The following is a 27257-nucleotide window of genomic DNA, read 5'->3' as shown; positions in this document are numbered from 1 at the left end:
TTACAAAAAAAAGACTAAAAAAGACACAAAATTACTAAAAAAGAATGACACAAAATTACTTTATACTTGTTAGTGATGATGAAACAGCTTTGTAACTTTTGATATTCTAGTTTCAAGCATGTATTTACTCAGTTTAGGTCATAAAATCTCAGTAACAAGCTGTAATATCTTATTTAGATCATTAAGGACCAAAACAAGTGAAACAGTCGAACATAAAAGATGCTGACTAAGAAGAACTATCTTATCAGACAACAAAAAATAAGCATATATCCCCTTGATCTGAGATATTTAGTCTTACTTAGATTTCACTTTTTGCAGTGAAGAGAATTGGGGGTTGTGGGCAGTGGATTTTAAAGGGGAGATAGCAGGTCAGAAATAAATGCTACATAGACGTGGTGTGCAATTCATTTATTTTGATAATTTTAGATGCACCAGCAGTGTGTCAAATTGTTGTGGTCATAAATTTCTAATAAAAATGACTTAATTCATTAATTACATAATCCTATTAAGGTATATAATGGTTCAGAACATTGTTGTATGACTTTGTGAAGTCAATCCTTCTGCTTAACTATCTCAAATAAGTTATTGCAATGCTTTTATTTGCCATTTGTTATGCACATTTGGCCTTTTTTACATTAGAAAATTGACAAAAATTGGTACTACATCAATACGCCCAGACCTTCGAAACAACACAGAAAAACCCATGCTGTGATTTGGTTTTCATTTTTGGAGATTTCTGTATTTTTCAGCAATTGGATGACGAGCACTCCTGTTGTGCAAACTGCTGAGAAACCCTCTTATTGTCAATGTAACAACTATATGAACTAGCTATATGGGACTTTTATTCATCACATATTAATAGGGCTGGGCTCATTGAACCCACAAGAGTCTCAGCTTTCCAGTCATACCCAATTAATGCAATTCACAGACTGTTTAGTGACCCCAAATGCAGAAATATTCATATGCAACAGGTGAAAATAATGCATAAGAAAAACTATGTGGTTTTTGTCTTAAACTGCATTTTATCATCATAAAGCATGTATGTATGTATGTATGTATGTATGTATATTTTGAAACCTTTGGCGTGCTATTTTACCCCCTTCCCGACATATCATGACATTGATGTTACACTGGCGGGTCAGTAGGATGCTAATATATTGTGGAAATAGTATTCAAACATCTGGCTCTTATACATTAAAAATTAGTCTGCAACATGTGCAGAGCAAGGTTATAATAGTTTTGGATTTTTCATTAGTTTTAGTTTTAATTTCCTTGAATTTTTGTTTTCAAATTCAGTTAGTTTTATTTAGTTTTAAGAGTGTGTTTGCTAGTTTTAATTAGTTTTTATTTTTTGGAAAATGCTTAGTTTTAGTTTATTTTTTATTAGTTTTAGTTTTTTGTAATGGGGTATTTGTTGGGTGTGCGATTCAATAAGGTCACAATAAATGTTTCCTTTATTTCCTTTGTCTGATCCATCTCAGCCCCAATAAGTTTATTACCGGTAAGTCATAAAACCAGATAGATGAAATAGATTTCATATCAACCAAAAAGGTTTACGTTTGAAAAAAGATGAAAACAAAAGACATTTTCACTATAATTTTAGTTAGTTTTGTAACCACAAAATACAGTTTCAGTTAGTTATCTTTTTTTTTAAAATAATAACCTTGGTGCAGAGCTTTATTAGTAGTAATATATATTTTCCACCTGTGTTGTCCAGTGTCTCTGCTGGAGAAGTACTGCAGTGCTGGTATGTCAGACCTGTGGGCAGCCAGCTCCTTTAAAGGCTCCACCAGTGTCTACACCTGCGTTCCCAGCACACAAAGACATGTGGATAATCATGTGCAGTGGCTGAAGGTGGCTGCTGCTTTATCTGCTGCTGTGAACCTGCAGGGCATTGCCATCACAGGCTGGCAAAGGTAAGTATTACATTACATTACATTACATTACATGTCATTTAGCTGACGCTTTTGTCCAAAGCGACTTACAATAAGTGCATTCAACCTGATGGTACAAACTTAGACCACAGGAATCAAGTAAGTACAGAACTTCAAGAGCCAACTGTCATCACTACAGGAGTGCTATACATTAAAGAAGAAAAGAAGAGAAGAAGAGAAAAGTAGAGCATTTTTAAAATATATATATATATATATATATATATATATATATGTTAGGTGACCATGACTTAACCGAGGTATTGTATTAGAAGATTTTTTTCATTTTCATTCAGACTCCTCTTGTACATTCTGTTTGAATGTAAAGCAGGGCAGTGCTGCACATTTAAGATGCTTAATCAGACAGAAATCATCAGTTATTCCAACATTATGTCCATGGTCAAAAAAGCTGGTTCTGAGGTTGGAGCCAGGTTGGACACACTGGAGAAGGTGGTGGAGACAGGCACTGTCAACATGTTCCAGGCCATCCTGAAATACCCGGATCATCCGGTACACAAAACCTTTATGGACCAAAAAAAAATCAGTGGACGGCTCCTCTCTCTCCGTTGCAGGACGGAGAGATTCAAAAGATCCTTCTCTCCTACAGCCAATCATTCTTCAAGTGATTCTACCAGACTAACTGAATTTACCCTCGGGGATAAATAAAATAATTTTGATTGATTGATTGATTGAATTGCATGATTTTAAATGATCCATTATTTTATGTCTTTCAGGTATGACCACCTGTCGGTGCTGTGTGAGCTGATGCATGTGGCTCTTCCATCACTAGCAGCCTGTCTCCAGACCCTCAACCATGGCCAGTTCAGTGCTGAGGCTCAGAGCAAAGTAACAGAGACCCTGGGTATCTCCTCCGTGGAGGTGGAGGCCATGGGGAGGTGAGCTCGATACAAACTACACTGTCACTGTATAGTGTGTGTATCCGAGTGAACACAGTTTTGTTCCATGTGGCTTCTAGTACTTCTGCAGACGACTTGCTGTTCCCAGGAAGGAGGCTGGCTGAGTTAACTGTGGAGCTCAATTCACTGCTGAACTCAGAGGACATCCGTTTTTTTGAAAACAACATGTGAGTTCTGGGCGATGAACACAAGATTTTAGTTCCAATGATTCGAATGATTTATGTTGAAATCTTGGCTTTCTTGCTGAGAGTCAGAGGGGAAGATCAATACCACTCTCATGCCTGTATGCTAAATATGAAGCTATACCCTACAGCTACTGAGCTTAGCTTGGCATAAAGACTGAAACGTTTCCACTACCGGGTAATAGCCGGACATTACCCGGAACGAGGCGGGTTTCACTTGCCAAAACGCCCCTAAGTTGAATACGAGCAGTCCGGAGCCGGCTTTTGTCGGACTTTTTTAGTCCCTGTTGAAGAGCAGGGTCTTTTTTCTCCCCTGAAAACAGCCTGGTTACTGATTGGATAGATTGCTAAGCAGGATGTGACGTAGTACTCAACAACAACACACACCATTTGTAAAAGCTGGCAAAGCAGTGTTCCCAACTTAGAGACTTTGTTGCTAAATTTAGCAACTTTTCAGAACCCCTTAGCGACTATTTTTCAAGAAAGCAACTGGAGACAAATCCAGTGAGTCGGCTTGTTAAGAAGAGCAGCCGCTAGCGGCAGTTAGCTACAGTTAGCTCCGTAGCAGTACAGTGTGTATGTGCTGCTGCTACAGGAGGTGTTCACTTAGCGATCTCTGTTTGTTTACAACAAGCACCGGACACTCTGTGCACAGTTAGCGATGCCATTAATTCACAATCACTATGTTTATGATCAGTGGAGACTCTGTGCATAATTAGCCATGCTGCTTTCAGCTGCTGACGTTGTGCACAGTTAGCGATGGTGAAAACCATACGTCACCTCCAGAGTCTCTAAATCCCTCTGGGGGCTAACTTGTAGTGGAGACACGCAGAGTGAGTGGACTTTAGAGAGGGTGTGGCCTGAGATTTTCCCGGTGGCCACTTTCCCCCCCTTGTCGAAATACGGCTATAGTCTTGAAGATGGCTTAAACTATTAGTTGGTTACTTTGTAAGCTGCAACAATTCAAAGAGATGATTAATATGGATCCTATTTCATTTCCGGACAAGACCCTGCGATGCTAGGATTGGTCAGGGCGGTACCTTACGTCCTTGTGGCTTACCACTAAAGTTAGCTTTAATGGTAACTTTAGGTTTGGATTAGGGTTAACATATAATTAAGAGTGAGATCTCATGCAGGTTTAATCGTGTGGTTAAGAGACATATTTGGTTAAGACACAACTTCTTATAAATACTATGGTGTCGCATTGCTAGCATATCCAAAGGTGACAAGAAGACCCGATGCTGCAAAACAACACTGTGTGAGACAGGACGTCCGGCATCGCCCTGACCAATCCTAGCCTCATAGGGGTATGTCTTGTTGGGAAATACAGTGGGATCCATAAGAAAGCATGTTTTGAGCCTCTGCCGATTTTTTGTTTTACACCAAACTATGTTTTCCAAAGCCTCACCATGTAGTTTGTCTCCTAAACTTGGGCAAGTAGTTTTGTTGCCTAAACCTAACTAAACTACGACCGTTTGGCAACATTAGCCACGTGTTTAAAACTGAGAGCGTTACTACTGCTCTACTGGTACCGGTAGAGGTGCTATTTGAGGTCCCAATCCTGTAACTTGTGTTAGAAGGTAGGAACAAACAACGTATATGCTCTTATAGTTTGGAGGAGTTGCTTTGGACAGAGACAGGCTAGCTGTTTCCACTCTTTGTGCTAAGCTAGGCTAAGCTAAGCTATCTGGCGGCTGGCTGTAGCTTCATATTTAGCATACAGACATGATCTTTTTTAATTGCTAGCAAGATAGTGACTAAGCCTATTTCCCAAAATGTCCAATTATTTACTTAACCTTTGCTCAAAAAGTCAAATGTTTTCTTCTATGTCTTCATATAAATAACAGCTGAATGCTGTATGTCTGTGCTACTGCAGGTTTGTAAGAGGATGGTTCAGCCCCTACCAGCGACAGAGGAAAATGGTAACCCCTCTCTTGACCATGCAGATTCACAACCAAGCATCAACGTGAGAATAATTTGTTACATTACTGCTACACTCTCCACTACAGAAAGTTATTGCAGCCACACACAAAAAAAAAAACCTCGCTCAGTATCACGTTACAACGTGATACGTTTCATGTGAAATTTAAATCTCATGAAATAACGTGAAACTAGGGCTGGGCGATATGGACCAAAAGTTATATCCCGATATATTTAGGCTGAATAATGATATACAATATATATCCCAATATTTTTATCGCAAAGTGAGAGCAAATGTTGAATCAAAGCCAAATATGACATGTCACGAGTAGTTTTATTGAAACCATTTATTTAAGTGAACATAAATACTGTATAACAACAGGAGTACCTTTTTTTTTTTTTTAAATCAAAGCTCCATAAAGTGCACATTTAAATAAATAAAAAATCTTGAATAAAAGCCTATGAAATAAAATAGTCAATCTTTTTCTGAAATAAATATATCTATATGAGAAAAAGAATAACAAACATTACAAAAGAAGTAAATATGACAATCGCTAGTAACGGCATTATTTATATATGAAGAAAGAAAAAAAATCAAACTATATCGATATAGGCGATATGTTCTAATTCCATATCACATTTAAAAATATATAGATATATCTTTTATATCGATATATCGCCCAGCCCTACATGAAACTTTCACATGTAACATGATACTGTGTGTGTGGCAGCAATACGTTTCGGTAGTCCAGACACTGCTTTGCAGTCGTGATGATTGTTCAGCACTTTGTTCAGCCTTTAACAGATTTGTCACATGTGATTTGTCTCCTTAGGTACTTGGCTACGTTAGAAGAGAAAGTGGAAGCAGTGAAAGTAGAGATGGTGCGTTTGTATCCAGATTCAACAGCCCAGGAGTGGATAGAGGAACACGTCAGCCCTGTAGTGGCTCCTTTACAGAGGATAACAGAGGAAATCAGAGTCTGTGTGAATGAGATGGTGCCATAGAATATTTAGCCAGAATCAGACTTTTTTTGTGCTTATGAGGGGTGTCACAATTCTCTAAATCCACAATTCAACATTTCAATTCCAAGATTAAATGTTTCATATAGGCTATACTATTGATAGACTACCATCATTGATCATTGATCATCGGACTGCCTGATTTTTGGAATGCATCACACTAAGGCCAAAATTTAAGTATTTCATTTAAATCATCAGACCTGCTTTTATTATTGAAATTGAAAGCATTTACATTGATTTTTGATTTAGAATTGAAATTGTGATACCTCTAGTGCTAACGCAAGACCAAACTTATGTATGTAAATTGCACTAATTGTAGCAAAGTAAGGAAATATGAAAAGGAGACTTAGAGTTTACATATAAAATAACTTTATAGAATTCTCCCAAAAGCATAAAAGTACACAAATACAATAAAATCAATCAACAAAAAAAGTTCTTCTAATTTTCTTTCAAACAGAGAACACACTTGCATTCACCACCAGCCATGATTTTGTACAAAACAAATTATGTTTACCAATGTGTTTGCCTGAGATTCAGTCTTTGGTTCACAGAAAGTATTTAGATGTTAAAGAGAGAACAAGAACAACAGGCAGAAGCCTTTCACATATAATTAACTCTTGATTGAGCCATGGAAATCATTCATGCTTGATTACAGTTTACACAAGCGTTCATCCGGATTTCGGACTGGGTATGAATAAACATGCAAAAGGTGATTATCAACTGGGTGGTCCAGAACACTGTGGGAAAAGCACTTTCTATTGGTGAACACATATAAACACTTATTAAGGTTCAGTAGGAAGGCACAGTTCATCTGTCATCTGGAGTGTATTCCCAAATAGTAATTAGATCCAAAAAGTTAAGGCCTGATATTCATTTAGAGAAGAAAGAAAGTTTTTATGCAATGTGTATATATATATATATATATATATATATATATATATTATATAATATATATATGTAATATATATACAATATATATATAATATTATATATATATATATATATATGTATATATTCCCTGCTATAGAAACTTATGGGTAAAAAAACATTTAATTGGATGATTTTCCATCCCAATTCACATGAAAATGAAATAAAAAAAATGTTTCCCAAGCTACCATAACCCCACCTCACATAATAAAAAAAACACAAGGACGGAGGTCTCTAGTGAGACTGGAAGAGTCTATATCCTTGGTGTTCATGCACATGCTAATAGTACACTGCAGGTGTGTCTAAAAACGAGATAAAAACACTAAATCTGAGGGAAACGATGTTGTTGCAAGGACAGAAAATTTACCTTGACAAGATTTCTTAAATTAAGATGATAAATCTAAACATAAGCATCTTAAAATAAGAAATTAACTCTTAAAACAAGACAAATTAAAGCTGCAAGCAGCGATGAACCGGCCCGAGCAGAGTGACCTGCAAATTATTTGTTTCTTACTAAGATTTAAAAAAACTTTAGATTTAGAAGTATTAGATAATTTATCTTGTTCCAAGAGTTAATTTCTTATTTTTAGCTTTCAACATGCTTATTTCTAGATTTAACCCTTTATCGGGCAAAGAACTATATTTGGTAACTTCAGGTAATATTTCGAGAAAAAAGTTGCAAATTTACTAGATTAAAGTGGCAAATCTACAAGAAAAAAAGTCTCAGATTTAAGAGAGTTAAAGTGGCAAATATGCGCGAAAAAAGTCACAGGTTTACGAGAAAAAAGTGGGAAAAAGGCAACTTTTTTTCTCCCAGATTCACCACTTTAAATCTCATAAATCTGCGCATTTTTTTCTCGTAAAATTGCCACTTTAATCTCTGAAACTTTTTTCTCAAAATATTATTTCCGTATGTTTTTTTTACACATTCTGGCAGTATGTAATATCCTCCAATATTCTCTAGGGTTGAAAATTGGAATTTGCAAGTATTTCAATGAGTGCCCTATTAAGGGTTAATAATCTTAATTTAAGAAATCTTGTCAAGGTAAATTATCTGTCCATGCAGCAAGATAATTTCCCTCAGATTTACTGTTTTTATCTGGTTTTTAGAGACACATTTTTTGCAGTGTATAACATGTAGTGAAAGCATTAGTATAACGGCCCCTCTAATGCCAGAGAAATGCCCCTAAATGAATCCACCCAAAGTTACAGTGAGGTTGCAAATCACGTAGAGATCACAGTTTTTCTGCTTCATCATCTGAACCACTGCTGTTGTCCAAAGAATCTTCGTCCTCTGCATACTCTTCCTCTTCCTCCTGCTGCCGGCGCTGCTGCAGCTCCTCCAGGCCCAGGAAGCGCTTCAGTAAGGCAGCCAGCGCCTCCACATCACTGACAGGTAGCAGACACAACACAAGGACAACAGGGATAGACTGCATTAAAGTTGTGGTAATTCAACAGAGCATATTTGTTGAGCTATTTTCTTCTTCTTATTAAATATTGTATGGCCTTAATACTAGCAATAAGAACACTTCTGTGTGCAAAAACTGTAAATATATTCAAGACTTTATAATAATCCTTTCTGTGGATTACAACAGCTATTCTCAACCTTGGGGTTGGGACCCCAATTGGGGTCGCAAGATGATTTCTGGGGGTCGCCAAATCATTTTGGAAGTCAGCTCTGTCTCCACTGTGTTAAAGTGTTCATGTGTTTTAGTCTTTTGGTCATTTTGTGTCTTTTTTAGTCATTTTGTGTCTTTTCTGGTCATTTTGTGTCTTTTTTGGTCATTTTCTTTCCTTTTTTTGGTCATTTTCTTTCCTTTTCTTGGTCATTTTGTGTCTTTTTTTCGTCATTTTGTGTCTTTTTTCGTCATTTTGTTTCTTTTTTGGGTCATTTTGTGTCTCATTTTGTCTTTTTGGTCAATTTGTGTCTTTTTTTGGTCATTTTGTTTCTTTTTTGGGTCATTTTATGTATTTTTGTGGTCATTTTGTGTCTTTTTGGGTTATTTTGTTCCCTTTTTTTGGTAATTTTGTGTCTTCTTTTAGTCATTTTCTGTCTTTTTGTCATTTATAAAACATTTGGTCTCATAACTTTGACCCTTTCACTGTATTTTTACCTAATGACAGTTTATTTGAACGTTTTGTTCAGTAAAAATGTCTTGTTCAGCGTTTGGTTGGACTAACAGACACTTCAAGGAGTCGGTTCTCAGTTTTCTTAGGTAAGAAACGAACATTTTGGGGTTTTTTGTTGTTTTTTTTCAGATCCCTCTCGCTCCTCCACAGTCCAGATATGGCCTGCTCTCCGTGCAGATGCCTACCTGCGTCCCCCCAGGGTGGCGCTCTGAGTCAGGGGGTAGGAGAAGCCTGCAGCCAGCCGCAGCATCAGCAGGTAGCCCTTCCCCAAATAGCGAACCTTCTCTTCCTGGACACAGACGTCACACAGCTCTGTCAGATCCAACACAACTGAGAGAGACAGAAAAAAAAACGCGAAAAAATGTAAGATTATGCACTGCAAAAAACATGAAGCTTACTAAGTATTTTCTTCTTATATCTAGCAATAGTACCTTAATTATATTGTTTTGAGTATATCTTACCTCCTGACCTTTATGTGTTTATTAATTATGATTATAGTATTATTATTATTATGTGCTTATTTAATTATCTTATTGTTTAAAGACTTGTTTTTAGGATTGACATCGTGAGCTTTTTCATGCTTTTCAAGCTGTTCAACTGTTGAATATGGTGAGCTGTTACCTAAAATAACGGCTCCAGTTGAGAGTTCTAGTTGAATGTAGGTTGAATGATATTTTAAAAGCATTTTCTACCACGAAAACATGCTCATTTCAAGTTTTGCTGGTTTATTTTAAATCTGACTACAGTTGGGTTTTTCAAACCACAATTGCTAAAAAATAAGTAGATTTGGATTTATTTCAAGCTATAATTAGTTTTTCCAGTGCCTAGATATTTTTACTTACTTAACCCTTTGATGCACAACATATAAACACCTTCTAATGCACAACATGGGTCAAAAATGCATTAATTTCCCATGTTATTTTTCATGCCGATGCTTTTTTTTTATTACAACAGATCATTTTATCCACTGTTCCTTTCATTCTTTATGAAGAAAAATATTTTTTTTATTATTATATCAAGTTTACACACATGGGTCAAAAGTGACCTTGTGCATTAGAAGCGTAGTGATACAAAAAGTGATACACTGAATTAACAATTTGAGTATATGTGTAATTATGTTTGTCTTCTTTTTAAGGTTTAACTTTAAGAGAGTTGTTAGAACCACCAGGTTACATTGGAAAATCACATATTTTAACATTTGAGACTTATTAGAGCCATCCAATAATAATTTCCATTGGAAAAACACAAATTTAACAAAATAGGATAGTTAATATTTGTGTCTTCTTTGTCAGGTTTTAAATTGGTGACAACATATAAACACCTTCTAATGCACAACATGGGTCAAAAATGATGTGTAAAATTTTTTTTTTAATTTTTTTAATTTTTTTATTTATTTCTATTTTTTCTGTGTCGTTAGTTTGTTGTTTATTCCTTTTCTTGGAGATCCTCATTTGGGAAATACCAGTTTGCCTTGTATATATGTTTGTCTGTTTACCTTATGGTTTGCTATTTACTTTGTGAATATATACCTTGAAAAAAAAGGAAAAAATGCAAGGTACAATATTGTAAAGAAAACAAAATGACTGATTATGTTTGTGAAAGTAAGAAGCCTTGCAATAAAGTATTTTTTTTTTTTAAAAGACCTTGTGCATTAGAAGTGTAGTGATAAAAAAAGGCTTTTTATTAAAAAAGTAAGAAACGGGAAAAAAAATGATGATGATCAAAAACAAGTTATTTGAGGAAAACCTGCAATACTGAATGATGAAATTAATTTATTGCAAAGATATACAATATAAAAACTTAGTTGGGTCACTTTAGACCCATGTTGTGCATTAAAGGGTTAAAGAATTCTTACAAAGAAACATTTACTTACTGCACTGACAGAGCATGTATTTGCTTAACCCATTTAAGGCGGGAAAGCATTAGCGCATTTCTACCATTAAAACCGGGAGCTCTGTTGCGTTATTCTACCATTAAAGCCGGGAAAGCGGATACGTCGTTTTGTAGTATTTGTAGTTTTTTTCCACCTATTTTCGGTCTCTTGGCCAATGAAATGCATCAGAATACATGCGGGAGTGTCGCAATGCAACATGGGACTTTTCCAGAACTTTGAAATCATGGAGGAAGACGACTATAGCGGAGGAGCTCAGAAGAAAGTGACGGAAGCGATCTTGATGAAAACAGCACCGATGATTTTATTGCTGATCCGGACTTTGAACCCTCGGAACCAATCGACCGGGATTTATGGATGAGGAATATGTTTTTAGACGACATATTTTCACCGAAGAACAGACAGATTTGTGGCCATCTGGAGATAAAAACAATAATAATACTAATTGATTGTGATGATGATACAAGAAATCATGACTGTTTATGTTTTATATTACTTTATGCGTTGTTGAGTACCCTGAAAAGTGCAATATAGATAAAATGTATTATTATTTATTATTATGATTATGATTATTATTATGTTTTATTACAGTAGGCTAATGAGAACTATGTCTATTTCTTCCAATAGTCATATCATGTTTGCATCTTGCTAATGGGCATGTATTAGTATTATGCATAGGATTTTTATTCAGTCAAATGTAACATTTGCTGAGTTTGTTGATTTTTTTAAAAACTTTATTGAAGGTTTGGACAAATAAACTCAACTTCTCATGAAAGCCACGGGTATAAGCTCTCAAAAACTTTTTGAATATCATTTCTATCTGCTACAGAGGCTGAAAAATCTTCTGTTGAATTTCCAGAAAAACCTTAGGTTTTAGGGGGTTCTTTCAAAATCGCCCAGAGGTTTTACAGGCATTTTTCCAGGCGTTTTAGGCCTAAATGGGTTAATCCTAGTAATGTATTTCAAATTTTTTGTCAGTTGCTTTTTGCCGTGTGCCTTCTCAAATAGCCAGCTGAAGCAACCCGCTGTTACTGTGGTGTTACGCAGCTATTCTCAACCTTGGGGTCGGGACCCCAATTGGGGTCGCGAGATGATTTCTGGGGGTCACCAAATCATTTTGGAAGTCAGCTCTGTCTCCACTGTGTTAAAGTGTTCATGTGTTAATGTGTTTTAGTCTTTTTGGTCACTTAATTTCTTTCTTTTTTTTTGTCATTTTGTGTGTTTTTTTGATCATTTTGTGGTCAATTTGTGTCTTTTTTGGTCATTTTGTTTCCTTTTTTGGTCATTTTGTGTCTTTTTTGGTAACTTTGTGTCTTTTTTGGTCATTTTGTGGTCAACTTGTGTCTTTTTTGGTCATTTTGTGTCTTCTTTGATTATTTTGTGGTCAATTTGTGTCTTTTTTTGGTCATTTTGTTTCCTTTTTTGGTCATTTTGTGCCTTTTTTGGTCATTTTGTGGTCAACTTGTGTCTTTTTTGGTAATTTTGTGTCTTCTTTGATTATTTTGTGGTCAATTTGTGTCTTTTTTTGGTCATTTTGTTTCCTTTTTTGGTCATTTTGTGTCTTTTTAGGGTAATTTTGTGTTTTTGTGGCCAATTTGTGTCTTTTTTGGTCATTTTGTTTCCTTTTTTGGTAATTTTGTGTCTTTTTTGGGTCATTTTGTGCCTTTTTTGGTCATTTTGTGTCTTTTTTGGTCATTTTGTTTCCTTCTTTTGGTCATTTTGTTTCTTTTTTGGGTGATCTGAACTGTGCGTGTGAGATTCTGTTCAGTGAGAGGGGGTCGCGGACAACATGCATGTTAAATTGGGGGTCGCGACTCAAAAAGGTTGAGAACTATTGGTGTTACGTACCTCTCTCTTGCCCCTTCCTCCATAACGTCAGGACCAAAGCGTACAAACTAAACGTCTTGAGCTCAATCAGGTTTTTAGTTTTGTCAAACACAGCCTCCTCCCATTCCTCCATGTTCTGCATGGCCACAAACACACAGCCTGTCACGTAGAAAAGCTTCCACAAGATGCTGTCTGGAATCAAAAAGAACAGAACTTTGAGTTGCAGTTAACAAATGTGAAAAGTTTAGTAACTAAGGAGTTGCAAATTGATTTACCAGATGGGATAAATTCAAACTGTGTACCTGAGCTGTAGTAAGCAGCTGCCAAGCCAACAGATGCTATACCTGCAATTACAATCACAGGCTCATTATGAGAGGCAACACAGAGAGCAGATTTTAATTAGAGTTTGAACATAATGAAGGGATTGTGGATGATTTGTGTGGGATGTTTGTTCCATATTTGTTTGTACAGACAAGGTTATAATGGTTTTGGATTCTTCATCAATTTTAATTTCATTGTGATTTTTTGTTTTCAAATTCAGTTAGTTTTAATTGGTTTTTATTTTTCAGAAAATGCTTAGTTTTAGTTTAGTTTTTATTAGTCTTAGTGTTAGTTTTAATTTTTTGTAATGGGGTATTTGTGGCGACTACCGGCGCTGTGTATAACATGTGGTCAGAAAGCCTGCCCAAACGTCAGGCTCACCTGCCGGCATTAGTTATGATTATAATTAATAATCAATAATAATTATGTTAATAAATGTGAACCATGCATGGTTCAGAGAACAGTCGCCTATACTCGTGTATGATGATACTTTTTTTTCCTTTTTTATGCTTGATAATGAGTATTTATTAATACAGGACTTTTATTTTGACGGGACTTTTATTTGTCCGACATCATATCAATAAATAAGAAACAAAAAAATTAAAAAATGAATTTGCAAAAAACAAATAACGGCCGTTATTTCATTTTGTTTTTTTGGTTATTTTGTTTTTTGATGCTGATAGTAAAATCGTTTTTTCCGTTTTTGGTTTAAAATGAATAAAGGAAAACGGGGTACTGTTTTCGTTTTTTCCTATTTTCGTTTGGACAGAAAAAGGAATTATACTATGGCACCCGGACCATTTGTTGGGTGCCAGATTCAATAAGGACACGATAAATGTTTCCTTTATTTCCATTGTCTGATCCATCTCAGCCCCAATAAGTTTATTAAGTCATAAAACCAGATAGATGAAATAGATTTCATATCAACCAAAAAGGTTTATGAAAAAAGTTGACAAAGACGAAAACTAAAGGGCATTTTCACTATAATTTTAGTTAGTTTTGTAACCACACAATACAGTTTCAGTTAGTTATCGTTTTTTAAAAACTCTTGTTTTTATTTTTATTTCAGTTAACGAAAATGATTTTTTTTTAGTTAATTTTGTTAGTTTTTGTTAACTATAATAACCTTGGTACAGACTGTATGAAGATTTGTACAGACACTTACCGACAAGAAGAGACCAGGAACGAATGCCAGGAGATCTCTTCAGGTGGAGCAGGGTGGAGCTGTGCTCCTCTACTATCATGTATCCCATCTGAACAGAAGGAGAAGAGAGGAAACACTTCACATCAGAGCCCCACTGATATATTGGTTGATAGATTTTAGCAGCTAATATCAAAGATGTATCGGTACCAGGCGGCAACCTCCTGGTCTGAGCAGGGAGGCAAACCAGGAAGTGCCTTTTTTGATTTGATTTGATTTATTTGGCACAGTTTTCAAAGAAAGAAAATAACATAATAACAACAACAATAATACAATTTATATATTCCATATACATATTGAAATAAAATAAAGACATGCCAGGAAAACCCAAAAAACCCTCATGGGGCTTGAATAGTGGGATTCCCTAATATAACAAAAAATAAAAAGAACAAGGAACATAGAATTATACAGAGCAAGGAACTAGAAAAACAAAACAAAGGCACAACATAGCAATGAAACAAGAATTATAATGGGTTATTGAAATAGTAATAGGTTTTTTAAAGATTTTTTAAATGATAAACGAGAAAGGTTGAGTAAGTAAGGAGGAAGTGAGTTCCATATCCTGGATCCTCTATGTAATGTTAAACTGTGATGAGGTGGTTAGTGATTTGGGAGGCCGAATTTGTAAAGCTTTTCTTGTAGAATAATTGTGAAAAACTGCATTAAACTGCATTCTACCAAAAATTCCAGCAGGGGGCGCTGATGGCCATTAATTTCAATACAAAATCAGTCAACTTCTCACCTGATTTATTACCTCAGATTTTTTTTTTTAGGACAACACTATGGTCTCAATCACTAGTAAAAAGTCTTCTTCAAGACAATTTGATGTCAATAGTTCTAATAATGGCCCCAAAATCATGATGATTTATTTGACCTTTGACCCCAAAAACATAGTTACTGCATTGTTGTAAAAGGTTAATAGTGAAAGTAGTGCAAAAATAGATACGCTAACAACAATGTTGTTGTCTTCTTTCAGCTTTTACATTTTGTTTTCAGTGAATAAACATTTTCAAATAGATGTAATCAGTGTATTAAAAAGTGTTTAACTACTCCATTCAAAGATTTGTGTATTTTAGACCTAATATTATAAAATATATATATATATTTTAGTTTTAATAATTTAATCTCACTTTTTTCTACTGAATCACTATCTAGATAATCATTTCCCTGTCAAATAAACCTATAATCTCTACTATTCCTGTCTTCACTATTCAACACAAAGAAATACAAGGCTACACTGCTTTTGTTTTATGTTTAAATGTGTATATATATATCCAAATCAGACTGTGGTAAGTGCAATTACTGCTTTGGTTTTGACTTTGATTTTGTAGTTACTGCAATTTTTTCATCATCATTTCTCTGAATTGAAGCAAAGTTCAAATCTAAAACTTTGTCACAAGATAAAACAGACATCAAGGGGTTCATTTTTGGTTATTACTCAATTTTGACCAAAAATGTAGTTAGTGCAGTTAGACTTTATAGGGCAGTACACCCCCCCTAGCAGGTTAAACCAGCCATGGCCTGTCCAGAAACACAGTCCTCCATTCACATGATTTTATTAAAACTTCTTTCTATCCAACCAGGACATTTGTCTGGAAAGACACATTGCTGTTTTGACAAATTAAAGTCAGTTCCCATTGTGCTGACGTGGGGACAGACTATATAAATATCCAGCACATGAAACCAAAGCTATCTGTATGTTTTAAACTCACAAGAAGTAAGAGAGTAAAATACAAAAAAAATGTAGTTTGTTTGTACTGTCCCTTTAATTACATCTAAAACCCAGTATAACAGGCAGATGCTGCTGCTGATGGTGGTAACTGGATAAATAACAACTGGCCACACATCACTGTCTCACCGACTATTTATTTATATTTATAAATTTATAAATATTTATATCACTTACCTTCAGCTTCTCTTTATTTCTCTAAATGTTCGCTTGGTAGATTTAGCAAAGGAGCTCAAGGAAACACATGTAGTGAATTATAAGGAAGTTCTATTCATATTATTGCAACAACAACTGCCTGCCCAGCAGGGTGATACTTCCTTCCTGGATCCGCCTGCTCTGATTGGACGGATTCATCTGCACGCCGCCTTCAAAATAAAAGATGTGTATCAATATAAGAGAGTGTGTATTTGTTTTTTTTTTTAGCTTGTAGCCTTTCGATTTTTTCTGCAAGAAGGGGTATTTTAAAAACAAATTTTCCTTCATTAAGTACTGGATTAGGTTTCATTTTTTTAATTATTCTACCAATTTCCGTCTCTTTTTTGTGACATACTTTGAAAAACCTAATCCGGGCATGGTCCAATGCATCCCGGAAGCCTGCCGCGTCCTGGACAGGAGACACTTCCAGGTCAATTTGGCATTTTAAAACTAGTCATACGATATTTAGTCATTTTATTATATTATATCTTTAAAAAATTATTATATGATATCTTGAAAAATTTTCCCACTGAAATGAACAGTTAAAATTAATTTGAATCCTTATTGAAAACAACATTTAGACTGTTTTATATGTATTTTATTTTTGTCTGTTTAGTTTTGTAATCATTTTTATTTTATTTTAACTGCTCTAAATTTACAATATTGATTTTATTATTATAAGTTTTACTGTTTTTATAGACATGTATTTATTGAGTTTTAACAGTTTACAAAAATGACATTTTAATACATTTAACAAAGCATCAAAGTCAAACTATAAAGGAATCCACTCCCCCCACCCCAAAGGAAAAATAAATACTTAAAGAAAAGAAATAACAGAACTAATAATAATAGTAATAGAAAATAAAATAAAAAAGAGGGTATCGACATTACATATTCATACACAGCTAGCATCACATGGTTAAGATGTCAACCATTAGGGACACATCACCTTCAGGTTTCCAAAGTTTCCTCAATTTCACAGTTCTCCAAGAATGCAAGAAAGGGATTCCAAATCTCTTTAAATTTGTCAGATTTCTTTTTCAATGTATATGTTAACTTTTCAAGGACAAGACATGCTGATAGTTCTTTGAGCCAGCGACCAACAGAAGGGCTCTTGACATCTTTCCAACAAAGAGAAATCAAGCGTCTAGCCTGTATTAAGCATAAGTCGGTTAATTTCCTCTCTCTGTTGTTTAACAAACAATCCTTTGGATACAAATTAAGAATACAAAGCAAAGGGCAGTCAGGTACTGGATTCAAGGTCATCTGAGAAATGCATTTTATAACTTCATTCCAGAACTTCCGTATCTCAGGACAATCCCACAGACAATGTAATAAGGTGCCCTTTTCGACATTGCATTTAACACAGCTGTCAGGAATATTTGGATTCAACTTATTCAGTCTTTCTGGAGTAAAATAAGTTCTCATAATCCAATTATATTGAATCAGTTTGAGATGGGTATTTATTGTTAGAAGTTGAGCTCTCGAACACACGTCTCTCCAGTCCTCCTCTGAGATATCTTTTTGCAAGTTGTTTATCCATTGAGTTTTTCTATGCTCAGTAGAGTCTTTATGGTTTTTCACCAGTATGTTATAGAGTAAAGATATCTGACCCTTGCCAGTACATTTATTCACTGCTAAATTTTCTAATATGGACAAAGAGTGTTGTGTATAGGAGTGCGTCTGTGTGTAAACAAAACTCCTCAACTGCAAATATTTGAAGAAGTGTGTACGAGGTATATCAAATTCATTTCTAAGTTTCTCAAATGAAACCAGTTTGCTTTCCTTATATAGATCCATAACTTTACAAATGCCCTTTGTTGCCCACTTTTTAAAACCTTGGTCTTTTTTGCCAGGAGAGAAGTTATCATTCCCCCATATTGGTGAGAAGCCTGAAAACAAAGCAGATTCACCAAGAAAAGACTGTACGTTGTGCCAAACACTAATTGTGTTTCTCACAGAGGGGTTATCAGTGAGCCGCTTCAGTTTTTTGACAGATGCAGAGTATAAATAAGTGTCAAGTCGCAGGCCTTCAGTACTCCTGAAGGGAGTAGTAAACCTATATTATATCCTATATTTACAAGGTTTACTACAGTAAACCTTGTAAATATTTGCTTCATTTTCAAGAAGAATTGTGGGGGTAGCGATAAAGGAATGGATTGAAATAGATATAAAAACTTAGGTAGAATATTCATCTTGATTACATTTATACGTCCTAAAAGGGAGATTGGCATTGATAACCAACTACTCATGGATTCAGTTACTGAGGAAATTACAGGATCATAGTTAGAGGATACTAAATCCTTGATGGTTGGGGTAATGGTGATACCAAGATATTTAAATCGATTCACTGCATTATTGAAAGGGTGGTTTATCACTGGATTTATTCGTTCCTGCTTATTCAGAAACATGATAGAGGATTTTGTATCATTTACTTTAAAGCCTGAAAATTTCCGAAAAATTCCGAATGTGTCAATTAAGTTAACCAGATTAAGAATTGAATTATTTAAATCTGTTAGAAGCAAGAGGGTGTCATCAGCATACATTATAATGCGATGTTCGGTGTCCGATACTTTTATACCTGAAATTGAGGGGTGTGATCTCACTGCTATTGCAAACGGTTCCATTGCCAAAACAAATAGCATTATAAGTTTTACTGTTGATTGATGTTCACCTAGCATGCTGCTCTGCTCTGTTTAATTTTTTTTTTCTGAAAATTTATTAAAGCAACATGGTGCAATACAAGACAAGACACCAACAAAACACCGTCAGGGGTTTCAACAATACAGAGTCAAGCTTTCATACAAAAACATTGTAAAGTGTACATAAATTCAAAGTTTTTAAAGCTTTCATGTTGGTAGATTTCTGAATAGACTTAATATATTGTTTGGTTTCATTTTCAAAGACAGGAAAGAGAGGTTTTTGATTAACGTTAGGACATTTATGGATATGCCATTTGGCTAACTGTATCATGAGATTGATGATATAGTATTGTTTTTCTTTTGCAAAAGGAAAGTCAGTGAAACCAAACAGTATATGTTCAAAGCAAAGGGACAAATGAGGTTCAATCGAAAAAGAAATCAGTTTACAAATATCTTCCCATAATTTAGTTGAGAAAGGGCAAGACCAAAATAAATGAAAAACATCTTCAGGGTGTCCTTCACAGAAAGAGCAGTTTAAGTCTATGTCTTTCTTAAATCATTGTAAAAAGAAAAAAAACTTTAGATGGGTAAATTCTGTGAGTTATCTATTTATCTAAGACATTATTGTGAATAAACCAATAGGGGTAAAATAAGGATTTGTTTCTATATATAATGTCTTTATTGTTCCATATGTAGTATCTATGAGGGGGAAATTATGCTTGTAGTTTAATAACCAGTAAAGAAGCATCTGTTTGTGAAAGTTGGATCATTTTAAGGGGATTTTTTCAATATTCTAATTACAAAATAAAAGGAAATTTAGGGCTCCTAATTTAGAGAAAATAAACTTGTGTATGAAGTTCCAAATTGAAGAGGGGTCATTAATGAATTGTTTTAGAAAATTAATTTTGAATGTATTATTCAGAGTGTGAAAGTCTAAGAAGTTAAGCATACGTGACTCCGTTTGTCCAGCTCATCCCGAGTTAATAGGAAATGAAAAAGCAGACAAAATGGCGAAGGAAGCAGTAAATAAGGTACTTTAATTTCCATCTCCTGGAAATGAAAGTAAAATTATCAAAAGCAGAAGGGAAAAGTCTAATCTGGAAAGAAATAATCAATCAGTGGAACCATCATTGGAAGAGGGAGATAAAAGGGAGACATTTATACAAACTGAAAAGTGTAGTAGGGGAGGCAGGGTGTTATGGTGATAATAGAGCAGAACAAGTAATTATAAGTAGACTAAGAATAGGGCACAGTAGGTTAAACTAGAAAATTTCCTCTGTGGAAATTCTGAAAGGGCCACGGGGGCTACTGCCGATGTGTGTCAAACAATTAATACTAGTAATGTTATAATACTATATAATATACAAGGAGCACACCTACAACAAGCATTCCTTTGCAAATATTTATTTATACAGCAACCTGTGCCCTTTGACCTCAAAATCTGTGTGTGTGTGTGTGTGTGTGTGTGTGTGTGTGAGTGTGTGAGTGTGCGCACTTACGCATGCATTTGTGTGTGTGTGTAACGAAAATTGCATAAAGTTACCTGTGTGTGTGTGTGATTAAAATCACATAAAGTTACCTGTGTGTGTGTGCGTGTGTGTTTGATGTATCTGTTGTGTATCTGGAGGAGTGTGCGCGCTTACAATCTCCAATTACTGTTCTTTTTCACTCATTTTTTTTCGGGCATCCCATTCACTTCAATGCAAAATTTTGGGCACACAGATCCCGATCAAACCGCACGTTTTGATATATAACTAGTAGTGGGACGAAATTGCGTCCGGAAGAGGAAGAAGAAAAAATCCACAGTATAACAACTGGTCCCTACAGCTCTTGCTGTATGGGACCAGTGCTCGGTGCGAGGCCCCGTGGCCCTAATAACACATTAAGTATAATAGGGAAACATGCAACTGGTCAGTGTAACTGTGGGGAGAAGGAGACAGTAGAACATGTAGTAACAGCATGTCCTGGGTATGAAAGGGAGAGGGAAAGGATGGATGTAGAGATGCAGAAGGAAGGTATAAGAGGAGACAATTTCAAGAATATAATAGAAGGTGGGAAATCTAAAGAAGGGAGGAAAATCCTTCTGAGATTTCTTGCCACAACTGGACTAATTCAAAGAATGTAACAGAAGGAAAGTTTGAAACAAGTTAAGTCCAACAGATGGCGGTAAATGCAACGAAAAGGATGCCAGCTGCCAATAAACACCAAAGAAGAAGAAGACTCCGTTTGATGGGAAGAAGAGAGAAAAGGAAGGTGGTTATATAGAATTCAAAGAAAAGTAGGTGTGATGAGAAGCGTGGGGAGAACACGAAAAGAGGAAACAATAATATCCAGATTAAGATTGGGTCATACAGCATTAAACAGCACACTATTTAAAATGGGAAAACACAATTCGGGAAGATGTCAATATTGTAATGAAGAAGAAAATTTAGAACATGTGATGCTTTATTGTCAGAAGTATGATCAGGAGAGAAGGGAACTGATATTGAACCTTAAAGAAATTAAGTTGAACTTTGATTTACGGGATCTTTTACAAAGAAGTTCAGAGGAGAAATGTTTTTCCTTTTTGTTACAGTATCTTAGGAGAACAAGATTAATAGAGAGAATATAATTTATGTACTTTCTCTTTTTTTTTTTTTTTTTTTAAATTTATTTATTTATTTATTTTTATTATTATTATTTTATTATTATTTAGTTAAACTCAGGAATGTGTAAAGTCCCGGTCCACACTCCATATCAGTAGGTGGCGGTAATACACGAAAAAGTTGTTTGTCAACCGCCATAAAACAACACAAAGAAGAAAGAAGACGACTCCGTTTGCGCATGCGTGGATGGAGATGGAGGCGGACGTCCATAGACCAGACCGGCTCTGATACTAGAAGTCCTCTGAAAGCACTAGTCTGGATGTTATGAAATAACCGCGCGGGTTGGAGTGTGTAGAGGTGGGGACACCGCCTCAGACCACTTATGTTGGAAGAGAAAAAGTGCTGAATAACGCCAGTCCACCTGCTCTAACTGCTGCTACCGTCTGTAGCACTGGCTGCTGTCTGACCGTCCTCTGCATGTTCCCATGTCTTTGTCTAACAGAGTGAAGCAGTGAAATAGAAACCGTCCGGTGAGTTTCCTTCACTTCCACCTTGTAGAGTTAACACAGGACTTACTGTCATACTGTCACAGAGACACACTTCAATAAGCATGGTGACTAAATGACCTGTCAGCAGAAAAAAAGGCCCGGAACGCTTTAATGTTTCACTCGCGTTAGTTAAATAAATTCGCCAATTACACATTGTTTACAAATTATTGATATTATAAACTAAGCGAAGTTATTTTAACGAACTAAAGAATTCATCACAGAGTCTTTCAATCGCGTAATTTTTGGACCAAATACCTCCATATCGATATGGCGATGATAATTATAGGCTTGCTTATTGGTGCTTTCACTAAACATGTGTATTAGGGCTGGGCAATATGGACCAAAAGTCATATCCCGATATATTTAGGCTGAATATCGATATACGATATGTATCCCGATATTTTATCGCAAAGTGAGAGCAAATGTTCAGTCAAAGCCAAATTGTTGTATAACAACAGGAGTACCTTATTTATTTATTTTTAATCAAAGCTCCATAAAGTGCACATTCAAATAAAAAAAATATCTGAAATTAAAATAGCCTATGAAATAAAATAGGCCAATCTTTTTCTGAAATAATTATATTTATTTGAGAAAAGAAAAACGAAATCACAAAATAACTAAATATGACAAAACATAGTAAGGGCAGTATTTATATCTAAAGAAAGAAAAAAAAATGAACTATATCAATACATGCGATATGGTCTAATCACATTTATACATATATATCACACATATCACATTTAAAAATATATCGATATATAATTTATATCGATATATCGCCAAGCCCTAATGTCAATATAATGAGTAACAGGGTCAGGGCAAATAATAGCAGCTCACAGTCTGGTAAGTTTAGAAAATTGCACTTATTTCATATATTGATATTAAGAATTCCAAAGTACTATGTCAATATGTAGTTTTATTTCATGATATCCACATAAATATATTGCCCAGCCATATTACATCATGGGAATGTGACCTATTGTATTCATGAGGGCTTTCATAGGATGATAGTGCCTGTGTGTAATGTGATGTAATGACTTGTGTGACTGTTTTTGTTGGCACTGTGTATATAATTAACATGAGCAATTTAATTTTAATGACAGGATACTAGTTTGTGTTTATTGCCAGTTTCCCACCATTATAGAGCGGCTGTGGTTATGATAAGTGGGCTGCCTGTGATAGGGCAGCCGGCCGGTCAGAGGAGGGCGGGGTTGACAAAACAACACACAGCAGCAGGCTGCAGACTCACTCATCATGCCAGAGCTTCAGGATGATCAACATTTAGAAAGCTTATGGTGGTTTCTATGTATATCAACCTCAATTTACAGATAACCACCAAAGAAAATGTCAGAGGTCAACATACCAAAACGCAAGGAGAAGTGTGAGAACTGCACCAAACAGGTGAATTTAAGGATCTTTATCACTGTGTTGTTTTATATACAACTTACACTTACCAGTCTGAAAAAGTTTATCTTTATGTTAATCTTAAATTTAATCTTTATTTATGTTTCACACGCAGTGCAACAAGAAACAGAGTGATGATGGAGCCGACTCACACCAGGAGAGAGAAGAAGTCAATGGACAGGTAATGTCTGTTTACTTACCAAATTAATTTATTATCAGTAAGCCCTTCACAGTAATTACAATATCGACTTATTGAGATGCTGTCCATGTACTGTAGATATCACCCTTTATGTTTACATGTGTTTTTGAGGTTTGAAAAGTGCTTGAAACTGCTTGAGATTATACAGGATGTCAACCCTGATTCTAAAACAGCTGGGCAGAATGTGACAATTTGTTAATCCTGTGTGGCGTATATTTCATTTATTAACCCTACAAACAATATACTTTTTGTAGAAAATGATAAACGTTTGTATTTGTAAATATACGCTCTGAAATCTGAATTTGAATCGATTTATCGTTTACACATGATGAGACGTTTTTAAACTTTGTTGTGTTTTTATTTAATTTATCACCCTTTTGAATGCTCCTCAATGCCTTCACTAAATTACATGCTTTGTAGGCCGTGTTAGCATTGCCATGGGATCTATTGATCTATCTATTCTATCTATCTATTGATCTAATTTGCCTATGGGATTTTTGCATTGGATTTTGCATCATTGCAGAAAATAAGCTCTGTGGCAAACACACATTTCTGATGCTTTCGAGTTTTGTTCAGCAGGATAATCTTCACAAATGAACACCAATTTGATTATGTTTGAAGCATTAATAATGCAGCCACTCTTATGAAAGCTAACGAGATGCTAGAGCGAACTATACCACAGTCAGATGACTTGAACGTAGGGCTGGGCGATATGGACCAAAAGTCATATCCCGATATATTTAGGCTGATTATTGATATATGATATGTATCCTGATATTTTTATCGCAAAGTGAGAGCAAATGTTCAGTCAAAGTCAAATATGGCATGTCACAAGTAGTCTTATTGAAACTTTTTAAGTCAACATAAATACTGTATAACAACAGGAGTACCTTTTTTAAAAAAAAAAAAAGCTCCATAAAGTGCACATTTAAATTAAAAAAAATCTTAAATAAAAATAGCCTATGAAATAAAATAGGCCAATCGTTTGGCCTATATATATATATATAGAGAGAGAGAGAGAGAGAAAAGAATAACAAACATTACAAAAGAACTAAATATGACAAATCCTAGTAAGTGCAGCATTTATATATAAAGAAAGAATTTTGTTTTAAACTATATCAATATATGCGAAATGGTCTAATTCCATATCACATTTAAAAATATATCGATATATCATTTATATCGATATATCGCCCAGCCCTACTTGAACGCTCATTAAGTTTGAGAGGTTAGACCCCAGGGGGCTAAAATGCTAACTTAAGTCTGGGTTTAAGAACTCAATCCTGTGGCACCCTAATAATCATTATCATTATCCAGTTGTAATAATGAATATTGTATGTACTACAGCTTTATGGTAATGGAAACACTTAAATTCACCTTGAAAACTGCTTGGATTTGACTTGGGATATAGGAACCATGTATCATGTTTTGTTGCTCTGGAGGAGTGTGTAAATAACCCCGGGTTATTTTACCACTCCAGTTCATTCACCTTTACAGCTATGTGCAGTTCAAAACGTGTGTGTGTGTGTTTACCAGGCATAGAAGGTGGTAATAAATGCATTATGAGAAGTTTAGGATTCAGTGACAAATTACTCTTTGTATCTCTTATGAGTAGTGGAGTCTTTATAGAAGTTCACAACTGAAAATACTTGAAAATATAACATGTGTCTAGGTATATTTAGGCTGAATATCGATATATGATACATTTCCTTATATTTTTATTGCAAATGTTCAGTCAAAGTCAAAGCCAAATGTGACATGTCACAAGTTGATTTATTGAAACGGTTTATTTAAGTGAACATAAATACTGTATAACAACAGGAGTACCTTTTGTTTTTTAAATCAAAGCCCCATAATGTGCACATTTGAATAAAAAAAATCTTTAATAAAAAAAAGCCTATGAAATAACAGTAGGACAGTCTTTTGCTGAAATAAATATATTTATTAGGGCCGGGACTTTAACGCGTTAATTAAGATGAATTCATTAAACAAAAATTAAAGCGTTAAAAATTGACGCATTTTAATCACACTTATTTTTGCACCGCGGAACATTTCTCACTGAATGAGTTTCAGGCGGACTGATTATACTGGAGCACCAACTAGCTGTTAGGGGTAGCGGGGAGAGGCTCGAGCGCACAACACAGGAGGCAGGATTTAGTAGAGTTCAGGGTTTTATTAGTAGGGTGATGTGGGGGGAAAAGGCTGGGTGAGCTGGAGGGGAGCTGGAGGGGAACCGGAGGTGAGCTGGAGGTGAAGAGCAGGTGAGGTGACTGGGCTGGTTGACGGGCAGGCAAGCCGGATCACTGCTGGAGAGGGGAGATCTGTGGGAAGAGAGGTTGAATATGAGTTGGAGCAAGGCAAGGAGGCAAAAAGGTTCAAAAAGCCGAAAGGGCAAAAAGGCAACAGCAACAAAACACTTCTCTTCTAGGTACTTGCCAGGTAACAATCAGGGAAGATCTGGCGATGACTGGCAGGAGAGCTGGAGTCTTGTAGGCAGAGGGGTTGATTGGAGAGTGGCTGCAGGTGTGCAGTGATCCGGCTCATTCACCTCGTCAACTCAACCTGTTGCAGCTGTGTCTGAGGAGTGCCCGCTGGGAGCGAGCTGAGGTGCTGGGAGTGGCTGAGGCCGGAACAGAGGGGTGTGAAGGAGCAGAGGAGGAGGGTGTGGGTGGAGCCGTAACAGGACCCCCCCCCCGAGCGAGCACCTCCAGGTGCGGCCATCCGGGGCCCACCCGGGGCATCAGGGTGGGCCCTGTAGAAGTCCCGGAGGAGGGCAGGGGACATGATCTGCGACCTGGGAACCCAGCTCCGTTCCTCAGGCCCATACCCCTCCCAGTCCACCAGGTACTGGAACCCCCGGCCCTGGCGCCGGGCCCGAAGGAGCCGCCGAACCGCCCACTGAGGGTGACCATCCACCAGCTGAGGAGGGGGCGGAGCAGGAGCCGGCGGCACAAGAGCATTTGTGACGACGGGCTTGACCCGGGAGACGTGGAACACCGGGTGGACACGCCGAAGGGAGTGGGGGAGGACCAGCCGGACAGCCGCAGGGTTGATCACCCGGTCGATGACATAGGGGCCGATGAACCTGGGCGCCAGCTTCCGGGAGGGGACGTGGAGGGGGAGGTCAGCAGTGGACAGCCAAACCTGCTGGCCGGCCTGGTATTCAGGTGCAGGGGAGCGGCGCCGGTTGGCACCCCGAGCGGCCCGCGACGTAGCACGGAGCAGAGCCGAGCGCACAGAGGCCCAAACCCGCCGACACCGACGGATGTGAGCCTGGACAGACGGGACCGAAGCATCAGCCTCCTGGAGTGGGAGCAGGGGGGGCTGGTACCCCAGGGAGCACTCAAAAGGTGACCGGCCGGTGGAGTCGCTGACCATGGCATTCAGGGAGTACTCAACCCAGGGCAGGTCCCTGCTCCAGGAGGATGGATGGAGGGAAGCCATGCAGCGGAGTGCCGACTCCAGACTCTGATTGGTCCTCTCGGCCTGCCCGTTGGTCTGGGGGTGGTAGCCGGATGAGAGGCTTGCCGTGGCCCCAATACCCCCACAGAAGGCCTGCCACACCTTCGAGGTGAACTGGGGACCACGGTCGGACACCACATCCTGGGGGAGCCCGTACAGCCTGAAGACATGGGCAGTCAGCAGCTCTGCAGTCTCCGCTGCGGTTGGCAGCTTCGCCAGGGCCACC

The 27257-nt window shown here is 36.7% G+C and overlaps 3 protein-coding genes across 3 annotated transcripts in view; 2 read left to right on the top strand and 1 right to left on the bottom strand.

Moving 5' to 3' along the window:
- hexd (hexosaminidase d) overlaps positions 1 to 6386 on the top strand; it is a 31657-nt gene extending 25271 nt beyond the window's left edge. Inside the window, exons 9-13 of the mRNA XM_059324221.1 lie at positions 1718 to 1916; positions 2666 to 2827; positions 2908 to 3015; positions 4907 to 4996; positions 5784 to 6386. Coding sequence (XP_059180204.1) covers positions 1718 to 1916; positions 2666 to 2827; positions 2908 to 3015; positions 4907 to 4996; positions 5784 to 5955 — 731 coding nt within the window. The 3' untranslated portion in view covers positions 5956 to 6386. The remainder of the gene's footprint in view (positions 1 to 1717; positions 1917 to 2665; positions 2828 to 2907; positions 3016 to 4906; positions 4997 to 5783) is intronic.
- A 1697-nt stretch (positions 6387 to 8083) lies between these two features.
- On the bottom strand, positions 8084 to 16313 carry LOC131959117 (cytochrome b-245 chaperone 1 homolog). Its single transcript, XM_059324223.1, has 6 exons — positions 16174 to 16313; positions 14232 to 14319; positions 13048 to 13089; positions 12767 to 12937; positions 9213 to 9357; positions 8084 to 8286 (listed from the first exon to the last, which is right to left on the bottom strand). The coding sequence occupies exons 2-6, from the start codon at positions 14317 to 14319 to the stop codon at positions 8133 to 8135; spliced, it is 600 nt and encodes a 199-aa protein (XP_059180206.1). The 5' UTR covers positions 16174 to 16313; the 3' UTR covers positions 8084 to 8132.
- Positions 16314 to 21586: 5273 nt separating this feature from the next.
- narf (nuclear prelamin A recognition factor) overlaps positions 21587 to 27257 on the top strand; it is a 28258-nt gene continuing 22587 nt past the window's right edge. Inside the window, exons 1-3 of the mRNA XM_059324896.1 lie at positions 21587 to 21948; positions 23295 to 23367; positions 23486 to 23551. Coding sequence (XP_059180879.1) covers positions 23311 to 23367; positions 23486 to 23551 — 123 coding nt within the window. The 5' untranslated portion in view covers positions 21587 to 21948; positions 23295 to 23310. The remainder of the gene's footprint in view (positions 21949 to 23294; positions 23368 to 23485; positions 23552 to 27257) is intronic.

The sequence above is a fragment of the Centropristis striata genome, chromosome 21 (assembly GCF_030273125.1).
Source record: "Centropristis striata isolate RG_2023a ecotype Rhode Island chromosome 21, C.striata_1.0, whole genome shotgun sequence".
Lineage (NCBI taxonomy): Eukaryota > Metazoa > Chordata > Actinopteri > Perciformes > Serranidae > Centropristis > Centropristis striata.
Note: the sequence above shows the minus strand (reverse complement) of the source record. Positions and strands in the feature narration are given on the sequence as shown.

Coding starts and splice junctions, on each gene's coding strand:
- LOC131959117 (XM_059324223.1), bottom strand. CDS start 14,319: ATGGGATACATGATAGTAGAGGAGCACAGCTCCACCCTGCTCCACCTG. Junction 9,358..12,766: donor GAGGAAGGGGCAAGAGAGAG/GTACGTAACACC, acceptor TGTCTCTCTCAG/TTGTGTTGGATCTGACAGAG. Junction 8,287..9,212: donor GCCACCCTGGGGGGACGCAG/GTAGGCATCTGC, acceptor GCTACCTGTCAG/TGATGTGGAGGCGCTGGCTG.